This window comes from Rissa tridactyla, chromosome 4 (genome assembly GCF_028500815.1).
Source record: "Rissa tridactyla isolate bRisTri1 chromosome 4, bRisTri1.patW.cur.20221130, whole genome shotgun sequence".
NCBI lineage: Eukaryota > Metazoa > Chordata > Aves > Charadriiformes > Laridae > Rissa > Rissa tridactyla.
This window is the reverse complement of record NC_071469.1, coordinates 33064890-33077478: the sequence shown is the minus strand read 5'-3', so window position 1 is coordinate 33077478 and position 12589 is coordinate 33064890. Positions and strand designations below refer to the sequence as shown.

General features: G+C 37.4%; 1 protein-coding gene across 5 annotated transcripts in view; it reads left to right on the top strand.

Moving 5' to 3' along the window:
• The window catches only part of AKAP6 (A-kinase anchoring protein 6), a 292117-nt gene that overhangs the window by 92613 nt on the left and 186915 nt on the right, over positions 1-12589 (top strand). For all 5 annotated transcript variants that reach the window (XM_054199824.1, XM_054199826.1, XM_054199825.1 and 2 more), the window contains 2 exons: positions 564-815; positions 5867-7642. In XM_054199824.1, the coding sequence (XP_054055799.1) occupies positions 564-815; positions 5867-7642 (2028 nt within the window). The remainder of the gene's footprint in view (positions 1-563; positions 816-5866; positions 7643-12589) is intronic.

Here is a 12589-nt window from a genome sequence, read left to right as displayed (position 1 = left end):
TTAGCACCCTCTCATCACTTCAATCAGCAATCGATCTCAAAAATAGTTTATCCACATTGAGTCTATCTCTGACTTTTGCTCTGCTTGGCTATAGAGGCTAGATTAAAAGGTAAACTCTGTCCAAAAGAATTTTGTTGGTGATGGCAAAGATCAGATTCTTTGCATTTTAACTGGAGGGGTAGCGGGGCGGGGGAAGAAGAGAAGGAGACTGCTTGTGGCAATCTTGTAGCTTTCATTTCTGTTGCTGTCTTCTAATATGTCACTGTACAGTGTTAGTTTTCTGCTTCTGATTCATGTGATCTTGTTGTGCCATCCTTCTTTATCATATGCTGTCTCTGCACTTACTGAGCAGTCCTGCCAAACTAGACAGCTGCTGGTTCAGTTGCTGTAGCACTGCCATAAATAAAAAAAATAAAATAGAGAAACCTGAATGTATTAGTTATGTTATCTTTCCTCTCTGAAATAATTTGCTCTGTATTTAATAAAAAGTAGATGAAAAGTAGAGCTGATCCATGCAAGGATCGTGCCTGTAGCTAAATATCTACTTTATTTTTTCATTACAGGATATTTGTGAAGATATATCTGATCACGTTGAACAAATTCATGCTCTACTAGAGACTGAGTTTTCCCTGAAGCTGCTGTCTTACTCTGTCAATGTGATAGTCGATATCCATACAGTACAACTACTCTGGCACCAACTACGTGTTTCTGTTCTGGTTCTGAGGGAGCGTATTCTCCAGGGACTACAAGACGCCAATGGAAACTACACCAGGCAGACTGATATTCTGCAAGCTTTTTCTGAAGAGACTAAGGAGGTATAGTAACTTAATTTGATTTTGAGAATTTCATCTGTATTTGAAGCATCTCATCCCTGTTGCACATTTTAAATTGCTAGGATTACAATTTTAAGGACAGCATACTTATCTTCTAGATATTTTGCTAATTTTGTATTTTAAATGTTTTCAGATGATTTCTGTTCTCACTGAACCAAATTAAAGCACATACTTTAAGGTCAACTTTCAGAAGTGTCACGCTAGTGACTAGCAATGTTTTCTCCTGATTGAAATATTTTTCATAAAGGATTGGACACATTTACGGAGGTGCATCTGGTCCAAAGCCCTTGGTCTGGCCACTCGTGAAATTAAGGTTCATATACAATTCAAAACTCCATTGTTACATGCAATGAATTCTTTAATTAAAAGCTTAGACACTTCCCTCATGCGTACACAAACCTGAAGTTTACACATTGTTTTCCAAACCTTTCCAGACTAGGTCAATATTGATTTAAAGCAGAACACAATATTTTCCAAAACTTTCCAGACTAGCTCAACATTGCTTTGTAGGAGAGAGGATGGACTTTAATTTGTCCTGTTATTATCCTAAGATTAGGATAAATGCTTTTGTTAGGATTAGATACATTTACAGAAAGAGACCTCTAGATCAACGCACTGAGATTCTGCGACCTGTGTTACAGAGGAAGTCAGAAGACCCCTAAACGTGTCCTGAATTTCAGATCACTCAAGTTTAAAGAGAAAGTGCATGTTTCTCTGCTCCGTGTAGGGTTTTATGATTGTCTTTGGCACAACAGAGTGGGTGGTCCTGAAATCAATGCTCAGATATGCCCAGGCCCACCTTCCACACCCCCTCTTCCTGATGTATACATACCTGCTTCAGATTCAGTTACTTCTTTGCTGTTGCTGGTAAACCTTCTCTGTCAAGTCTGAAGGAAATCCACTCGTCTGAATATCCAGAGTGGTGAATTAGGGTGAAGTCGTTATTTTATGACATGAGTATGGTGATTTCAAGACACAAGAAAGGGGCAGATTCAGATACTAGGAAACGGGAAATGTCCCATCTGGATCTGATTACACCTGCTATAAAAAACATCCCTCCAATAGAGGGGAGGACTGACTGGGGAGGGATAGATTATTTTCAGTGGGGAAAAAACATGTTCCCAGGTGGGCTTATATGGTAATAAAAAAGACAAAATATCCTGACGTGATTCTTTTTTTCCACCCCAACTAAAACATAAATAATATTTGACAAAATTAATGGCTAGCAATGGCAGGGACACAATATTAAGTTTCTACTCTAATGCTTAAATAAGTTCCCAGAAATTGCTCTGCAGTGTTTAACCTTCAGGTATTTATTCAAGCTTTTCATCGGGTATAACGGTAGTGGCTTTATTTGATGAAAATAAACAAATAATTAAAATGTAATGTAGAGACAATTGTATCTACTCTTATCTACCTTTTCTTTTTTTTTTTTTTGGTGTTTCCCCCATATCCTTTCCCAGGCAGTTCTACACTGTGGGATTAGTAAGTGCCTCATGATACAAGTATTATCTATTAGGGATTTTCATGCATATGTCAATAGTGAGACTGTTTGAACAAACCTAGAAACCTTCACCCTTCCTTGGAGAATCATTCTCCTGATTTTCAGTACTACTTGGGGATTATGAACCAGGACTGACAGCTTATTTTTTTCTCCTAAGATTGAGAAATCATCACTTCTCACACAATAACTTTCACACACAACAAAGACTTCAATTTTGGAGCTCACTGCTGTAGGACACTTCGAAGTGGAAAGAAGTTAAAAAAATAAATGTGAAAACTAAGCAAAGACAGAAGGAATTATAACCTTCAGATGAGGAAGTTCCTATGCTGCTCGTTGGTAGAAGCTGGGAATGTGGGTAGAAATGTTTGTGGAGGGGCTGTGTATGTATAGGCATGTCTTATAACTCAGCTAACAGAAAGTGTTTAGAACTGATGCAAAGGCAGGACACTGGGTTAGACGGAAATTTGATCTGAACTGGTACAGCAAATGTTATGCTTTTCCGCAGTCCATGAACCTATCATTTCACAAAAAGTTTGGCTCGCTCCTTAAGTCAGCTGTCTTCTGCATAATGGTGAAGAGCGGCTTTGGCTGCCAATGTTAACTGAGGAGCTCCATGGAAGAAGTGACCTGCCAAGGTTTCTTTCGTGTTCAGTGAGACAGTCTCATCTTGTTCATAGTCACTACTCTCTCAGCATAGACTACGCCGTCAGTCACAGCACGACAGTCCTGCCAGGGCTATATTTACACTGTAACTGTAACACACATAAACACGCACAATCTAGCACATAATGAACAGGGATAGCAGTGGTAGAGTAGCTACCAAAACATGAAAGTGTACAGCACAGGCTTTACTGGCTTGTTTAGGAACCCAGCTCATTAACTGGGCAAGCAGTAGCGGCGCTTTTGGCTGTCTCAGCAGTGCCATACTGAATAAGATGCCAGCAAGAAAGGGCACAAAAAGTTTTATGGCTTGGAGGAAATAGAGGAACCAGTGAGGCAAGTTGCCTGCCATGATGGAGATGCTAAATTAAGAAAATACTTCTTTTAATAAAAAACTTTGGAGAGTTAGTGTTTTGAAGGACCATTTTTCCTTCAGGAATTACCCGGAGATAGATAAGAAGGAAAGAAAAATGAGTTCTTTGCAGTCTGAATTCTGTCCAGCTGAACCTAGCCTGTGAATTTTATTTCACAATTGATAAAGGCAGGAAATATGGAAAGGATCAGTATAAGGCTATGTTAAATACAGTGAATCCTGATGTTCTGAAACAGTTGGTAAAGCCACAAAAAAATCATCTTACGAATTACATTAGCCCATTTGAAAGAGTAAAAAAAAATGCAGAATTGTGCTGGTTTAAATATAAAAACAAGAAGGTATTGGAAACAGCCTACAGAGCTTTACAGGCAGCATCACTATGTGAAATGGGACAAATTTTTTGAACTAAGGCATTCCTATTGGTAGCCATGCTAATAACTAAATGTAATATTTTTCTAAAATAAAAATAATTAAAACATTGTAATATTGGCGTTAAATAATGCTCCTCTGAAGCACGCATTTAAGAGGCTGCTTGGAAAATGACCAAGCAAGATGGTTTAATGCACGTGATTGTAAATTTTATTAATGTTAATAAACACATTTTTAAGAGACGAAGGAATGGAGCTCATTACTCAGGAGAAATGAAGGCCCTTAGGGCCTTGGAAAGGGTTTTGATTTATATGTGGTTTTACAGTTTCTAATCTTTTCCTGAGATTAGAAGAAAAATGCAGCTGTAATACTGATCATTGTTTAGCCATTATTTTCCTTAATAAATGCAGCTCCAAAATATAAATTTGACAGATTTATAGAAACTTCCCCCTTTAATTCTGGACTATTGACAATATATAATTTGTGGCATAGGTTCTACATCTGGATAGCATGTGATAAATAAAATATATTTTCAGTGTCCCAGATTATGGTTGATAAATAACTTTCTAATTGATCTTTTTTATAAATAATAATTTTAGCTGGAGGATTTTTTATATTTTTACTTTGAGTAATGCAAGTGGGGTGGACAGAATACAAGGCTCAAACATTATATGTTTATAGAAGATGGCAAACAATAGCCTTCTTTATTGAGACTATTCTTGTTCAGACCAAAATCCAAGTGGTTTATTGTGAGATGAAAAGATTGTGGGGTTATTGCACCTTCTTCAGGCATGATGCCTAAGGTCCTTAAACTATGGATTTAGGAGTGTAGTGAGACAAGCTGCTCCAGAGAACGATTCAGACATGAACCTATTGTGGATACTCAAGAGTTTGCTTCAAAAAACTCTATTATGAAAACCAAACCTGGGTAGAAGGACAAGTATACTGATTTAGGGGTCTAAAGTTAGAATCATAAAACACGAGTTCCTGCCCTTTATGATGTTTTTAAGCAGTTTCTGCAAGCACTTGTGCTAATGTTGGCTTTTTTATTTTTAATTCTGCTTTTCAGTTTCTTTTGTCCAATTTCTCTTGTTCTAGATAGTTTCATGGAGTTACTTAAGCCATACACCAGTGTAAATAACAACAGAAATTGTTTCCGAATTATTTGATCCTATGTTCAGGTTTTAAATTACATGCTGAGATCTGGAAACAGTCGAGACCTGTCTATATGTTAGAACATTAAACCCTCTACTAAAAATATCCTTTGGATCTTAATGTAGTCAGATTTTTTTAGTGTCCTTCAAATAAGTCACACAACTATTTGTAAATGTTAATTTGAATTTGATCTTAAAATCTCATTTGCCACCTGAGATGGTCTCCTCTGGCTAGGTCTGTGTTTCTCGAAGGACTTCCATTGAGAAGACACTGACAAGGGGACATGGCAGGCTGGAGATTTAGGATTCCCAGCTACAGTTTATTTTCCTTGAGCTGTTCTCCATTTGTGCCCCAAATATACAGCAGATAAATCCTCAGTTGATAATGCTACAAAAAAGTGACATGCAGTTAGCAACCTATATCTCATAAAGATGGGAGGAAATGTCATTGCTAGATGATGCTTGGAAAAAAACATTCTGACAGTCAACTGCAAGATTGTAGAAGAGCATGGATTTCTGAGAACACAAGATTAACAAGCAGTCCCGAAGATCCCCTCCCTCCTGTTTGAGGTAGTATTTCCTCAATTTCTCAATACTGAGAAGTATTTCCTTCTTAACACAGGAAATACTACGAGTCTGTTGTGTGGAATTTCCGAGTCCCCCTACAGAGTAAGTAGAACTGAGAGTAAAATTTAAAGAGGAGAATACCAATACAAAAGCGAATTGCTATTTTTAGGTAACTTGCTGCACCAGACTGAAGATAAGTATTTTTCAGTTTACAGCCATTTTTTATTCCCAAATACTTTAGAATGGTTTGCTCATCTACAGGGTACTGCAGAAACAGGCAGGTCAGCGATGAATGCTTTCCTAGATGTTAGGCAGTGAAACATAGAAGCCGACAGTTTCTTATTTTATGTGTGCTGTATATGAAAATTAATCTTCTAAAAAAGTACTATTTCTTTGTCTGTTTCAGGACCGTCTTGACTCTTTAACTGAAGTTGATGATTCTGGACAGTTAACCATCAAATGTTCTCAAAATTACTTGTCACTGGATTGTGGTATTACTGCATTTGAGCTATCTGACTACAGTCCTAGTGAGGATTTGCTTGGTGCTCTGGATGATATGACCTCCAGCCAAGGGAAGGCAAAATCATTTGAATCCTGGAACTACAGTGAGATGGATAAGGACTTCCCAGGACTTATCACAAGTGTGGGTTTACTTGCAGTAGCAACTGATTCCATTGCTTCCCAGTGTAACGAAGCATTAAATGAGAAAGAAACCCATGTACCTCTTTCAGCAGAAGATGGAGAAGAAAGTAAAGACAGGAAATCGCCACATGATCTCTCACTAGTATCTCCTTCTGCAAACTCCTCTCTTTCTAAAGGACCTTGCTCTGAAGATGGTGTTTTACCTACTGACAGCAAACCAGTCTCCACATTAAAGAAACCAGAATGCAATCTTCCACAGCACACCAGTGAAAACAAACACTCTCACTGTGAAAACTCAACTCCTAAGAGGTCCATAAGAGACTGCTTTAACTATAATGAAGACTCCCCTACACAGCCTACATTGCCAAAAAGAGGTCTATTTCTGAAAGATGATGTGTTTAAAGATTATGTGGAAGCCAATGATCTGAAAAGGCAAATCTCTCAGATAGTTAAAAATGAAATGAGTAGAAGTACACCCTCGTTGTTAGATCCACCAGACAGGTCCAAGCTTTGCCTAGCTTTACAGTCACCCTACACTAACAGTCCATCTGCAGTTAGTCAGTCATATGATTGCTTAAATATAATAGGTGATAGAAATATTGATTACACAATAAATAAACACTTTAAGGACAGCTCCAGAAGTCTAGGAAAGTCTGCTTTCTACAACTGTAAAGAAAAACCAAAGCACAAGAAGTCTCATGACACTACAGAGAAAGTGAAAGCTGTCAGAACACCTGGAGGTGTGTGTAAAACGGCTCCACCAATACAAGTCAAGAAAAGAGGACGTTCTTCTCTACAAAATGGAATTACTTCTCATAACTCTTATTCTCTGGAGGAGACAGAAACAGATTCTTCTGCATTATCAGATTCTTGTAACCAGAGAGACCCAAATGGGCAATCACAAAGTAAAACCGAGCCTTTCAGTTCACCAACGCGTAGCCAAAAGAGTGCTTCCTCAGCTGGTTCTGAGCTTACTGACTCATCACCTCTTCTACTGAGAAGAAAGAATAATAAAAGCTTCTCCTCAACACCAAGCTATACTCAAAAAAACAGTAAAGATGGTGAGGTCTGGTACGGATCTGATGAATATTTAGCACTTCCTTCACATCTTAAACAGACTGAAGCATTAGCTTTAAAACTAGAAAATTTGACAAAGTTGCTTCCCCAAAAGCCCAGAAGAGAAACTATTCAAAACATTGATGACTGGGAGCTGTCAGAAATGAACTCAGATTCAGAAATGTATCCAACATACCAGACAAAAAAGCACAAAAAAACGGGTAGAATTTCACCAAGCTCTTCAAGTGATATAGTATCCTCCTTAGGTGACAGTATTGAATCTGGGCCTCTCAGCGATATTCTCTCTGAAGAAGATCTTTGTATGCCTGTATCCTGCATTAAAAAATACATTGCAGAAAAGTCAGAAAGGACTCAGCCCACTGAGAATGAGACTTCTGCCTCAAATAAATCAGCGTTAATTCATCAACTGATGCAAGATATACAACATCAAGAGAATTATGAAACCATATGGGAAAAAATTGAGGTAAGGCAGTAATCCTGTGTTCTTCTGCTGTGTTCTTGGTAAGCCTATGTATGGAGATGGGGCTGAGGGCAGGGGTGGCGTTGCTTTGTTATTTTCTTTAATGATGAAAATAGTCTCACCTAGTGACCGCTAGAAGTAGAGAACAGCAGGGATCACTGCAATTATAATAGACTGCAGTTAACTTTAACTGACTATACAGAATTTGCCTACATTATTTTACTTACACCGGTGCCTTTAAACTTGGGAAAACATAATTTTATCAATAGAGCTTCTCTTTGCCAAGATCATGGCATGTTAAGTTGATGGCATGAACATGATAAGTCATTTTTTGAATGCAGTGAAAGATAAACATTGGTAAATCATTAATATTTGTTGTATTTGAATGAAGTTATACTTCATATCATCCGCCTATTTTCTTTATAAAGAAGAATTACTTTAGTCCAAGAATAGAGGAATAATTTTTTTGATTCCTGTCATATTATATATAATAACCACATTTTTTTAGTCAGTTCTCTTCTCTTGCAGTGATTATTTTCCCTTTAGTATTGGTGGAACTAAACATAACATATTTTTTTCTTTTTCTTTTTTTTTTTTTTAACTTAAATAATCCTTCCTAAATAATGGCAATTTAATAGTGTAATATGCTAGAACAATAACAGCTACAGCAAAAATGGCAATATACTGTCCCATTAAACTTCAGATGAGATAGGATTTCATTCTTGGCTTCTGGCATCACTTCTTCAGAAGTAACTCTTCTTTATAAAGTGGAAACATTTGCAGTAGCTAACACTATGAGAGATCTTTTTGAGAAAAAAGATAAACTTTGGAAAGGGAGGTGAATTTCAACAAATAATCAAATAAGGGCCTAGTCATCTCAATAGTGTAATTATTAGCTTACATTCATAGTAAATTTTTATTTCCATTTTCTGATGGGTTTTTCTTCATGGATATTGTAGAGCAGAACTCTCCTACTCAGAACATTTCATGTCCATCCTCAATATAGTTTAGTAAAATGGCTGTCAGAAAAAAAGCTCCTTCTCTTCTGGATTTCAAAATCCTTTAAAATTCACAAAATATGCATTAAAAGGTCATCTGGACATCTAAATGCTAAATCTTGCATCTGTGTTATCCTCTGTGTTATCAAGCACGGTTAAGAGCTAAGAAAAAAGAAGGGCTTAATTTTATAACTTCAGTAAATACTTCTTACAGTGCGTAATTTCTATAACTTTTGAAGACATTGGAAGCATTACGACTAATAGAAAAGTAGTTGAGTTAGAGATGTTTGAGTATAAAGTCTGTGTAGAAAACACAGAAAGATAAATTTCTTCTTAAACAAAGGAGGAAGCAGCAGCTGTCAGCCTCGAAACACCTCTAAAGGGCAGCGCTTAATGATTCAAGTTGTTCCCTCCATGCTGATGGCTGGGGTTCGTCTTCTGGTCTCTGGTGAAAGAATCATCTTCATAAGTGCAAGCTGTTTCTGTGCTTAAGTTTGTGAAGTGTTGAAAATTAGACCAGATGAAGCTGACATATACAGAGCCCTTCATACTGTGCAAGCAACAAATCCCATCAATTCAACATTGTGAATACGTAAGATTGTGACTTTCAAATGATATTACAAAGGCCTGTTTAAGGAATAGAATTGTTGAGCATCTAGGGACCAGCTCCCTCCACTAGATGCTGACTAGCATCCTTTTGGCAAGAAGCAGGTGTCAGAAAAACTTTTTGCATCGCCCTCTCAAATCATCATGTTTATTTTTCTCAAACTTTTTGAAAAGGTAATTCTCTTTTGGAGGGTCATCTGTCTTTGTGTGATTCCCTGCAGCTGCAGTTCAGTCCTGCCAGGATGGAGAAATAATAACCAGCTTCCTCTCCATACCCATCCTCTCCTCACCTCCTCTGGAGAGTGACTTGAGCTCCTGACAGCAATTAAAGGTAGTTAGCTGTTCTCTGACCAGAGGAAACCCTTTTCGCTAGTGATTACCACTGCTGCTCTTGTCCTTGAAGAACTTTGCCACTGCTGAGGCTGCTTTTTCTACAATTTCTCAGTGTTCCTGGTTGTGATGAATGTTTGGGAAATGTCAATCGTGTAGTTTGAAAATAATCTTATATTGTGGGAAGGGGCTCAGAGTAGAAGAAGGACTTCAAACAGAAAGAAGACTAGATGCAAAGGGCACTGCGTGGAAGAGAGATAGCTGAAGGATCCATGCCCTTAAAAGCAGCACACAAGAAGGTTTCATATTTATTTCATGCAGAAAGATGTACTCTAGCTACAGTAAGTGGCTTGAAAATGTGCTTCCTGCATGGTGAGTAAAAATAATCGAGAAAAGTTTTGAAATGTTTTGCAAAGCAATTACAATGTTATAATATTTTAAAGAAATATAAGCTTTTCCCAAACTGCTTATTTACCTAGGTTTTTCCATTGTTGCTAGTAATTGTATCTTCTAGTTGTAAGACTAGCAAACAATTTTTCAATACAAGAGCTCTTACCAAAGTAAATCCTACCTCAGTAACACTATGATGCCTTGCTGGGGTACTTTGACATAAATAATAGAAAAATAGAAAATTCCTCCCTTATGTGATGTTACAAAGTATTGTAAACAAAATCTACCTAAAAATACTATACCAATACTCACAATCGTGTCCCTTCTTTTGCAAGATCTGTTTCACAATTCCTTAAGCAGAGCGTCAAAAGTGTGCCTTTGCTTTTTTAATCATCATCATTTGGCATTTACATTAATTCTGTTATTTAATAAGAAGTCTCCAATCCAAAAAGGAGTTTCCTAATTGCATGAATACATGTCTTGGCAATAATTCAATACTAATTCTGCTGGAGGTAGTTTTGTGCTAAAGAAGTGAGATCTGAAATGAGAACTTAATTAAGGACAGAAGAAGCATGCTCATGCCCGTTAGTAATCTAGTTACACTGCTGCAAATGTCTAGCCTAATATATTTTATTTATTGATATTGTAAAACAAAACCAAAATAACTCAACTTTTCATTCTGGGATAACAACAGCGTAGAAATATCTGGCAGCCTCAAAATCATTGGAAGTCATATTTTAGCTAGGTAATAGGGCAAACAAGGAGGTTTTAGTATTTTATTATGAGGGGAATAATTTTGAATTAGTATCAATCCAGTAATATCTTGATAGTAAGCAATTTGTTGAACATATGTTAAAGCATTTATTGGAAGCCTTATTAATTTCTCAGTTATATGAAGGATAGTCATGCACATAAACTGATAAAATGTAGTTTTTCATAGTTGCAAATTATGCAGATGTCCTTGCATGGGTATTATCATGCTGTTAATTTATCTGTCTGTCTACAAAGAGAATTCTGCTTGACTGGCCCATTTGCTGTTACATAGGATCACTTTCTTGCTTAGCAATAAATATTGCATACTCTTGCCATTCTTTGGCATGTGCTTCTTATGCTTTTGGTACTGAGTACCTCCGTTCTGGGGTATGTGACAATTTCTGTGGTAGTTCCTTGTGTGTTTCAGAAATTACTTTTTGGAGTTAAATGTGAGAATGATACCAAATTCTGGCTGTTCCTCTGATTGTTAAAGTGTAGGTCAGCTTTTAGTAGCTACCCCAAATGGATTTTACAACACAGATTAAGCTCTGTAGTTTCTGTTATACTGACTGGAAGGGAAAAAGATACAACATCATTCTCACAGGTAAAGTCAATAGAGTTCTTTGCTGTAAGAAGATGGACAATTGCTACTTCTCGTATGTAACACCAGGACTCCATAGTATCAGTTTCAGATTGCTTTAAGGTTTACTTTCTGTAAGAAAACTAAAATTTTTCCTTAAAATTATACTAATAATTGATTTCCCCCCCCCCATTTTTATGTGAAAACTGAAAAATGGGAAGAAAAACCTGATCTTGGGCTTATCTAATGACAATGCATTTTCAATCATAGGCGCTATTACAAAGGGTAGAAATGTAATCATTTGAAAGACACTCCATTTAAATGAAGATGTATTTGCTTTGCAGGCCTCAGGGTTAACTGTATGGAGCAAATTGCCGATATTGTCCTGCTATACAGACTTATAGCTTGTTTTATTGCAGGGTCTGTTCCTGTAAGAGGCAGCTGAATTTTCTCTGCAAGAAGCAATTTGATATCTATCGATCCCATCTTTTTAGCTCATCACCTTTCATGAATTTGCCCTCAACTCCATTGGCTTTGTATTTTGTCTGGGGAGCCCAGTCAGCCTTGGCACTGCTTACCCACCTTCTTGAGGAGAGGAAAGAAATAATGCTGCTTTGCATGGTTTTTTTTTGCTGTAGGTTAGAAAATGCCCCAGGGATTCTATAGCAAAGAGACGGATAAAAGATTTTGCTGCCTTCCAGGACCCAGTGAGGGACACCCTCCCCCTCGTGCAACCCAAGATGCTTCAGTGGAGCAGAGATTAAAGACTCCTTTTCCAAATTATTGGAGTAACAGGAATAATTTTCCTTTCTAGGAGGAACTAAGGTTCATGCAGTCTACAAAGGAGAGTGCAATATCAGAGCTAAACTTGTTAGTGTGACAAATAGCTTGTGTGTTTGGGAGGGAAAGATTTGCATTTTTAGAGGGTAGTCACAAAAGTTGACTGAACGGTAGGCTTCTGCAAATGGTTAATGGATTCGGTAGAGCAAATTTGTATTGGAGATACGGCTGGGAGTCTGTTTGGGCAGTGGAGAGCCAGTTGGTTAGAAAATATTTGGAGCACTGACTGAGAGGGGAAAGAAATTGTTATTGTTTAGATTGAAACGGCACAGAGTTACTTCTGGGCAGAGAATGGATGGAAAACACACCAGTACAGTTAAGGTAGAAGCTGGATTTCTTTAGGGGAAGCAAAGTTTGTTTGTGTTTGGAGGTGATTTTCATCATTAGGGGGAAAATCATGCATAGAGGACAAAGAAAGTTTGGACTGTGGGGCTAAGGTAGCGAAAAACTAAT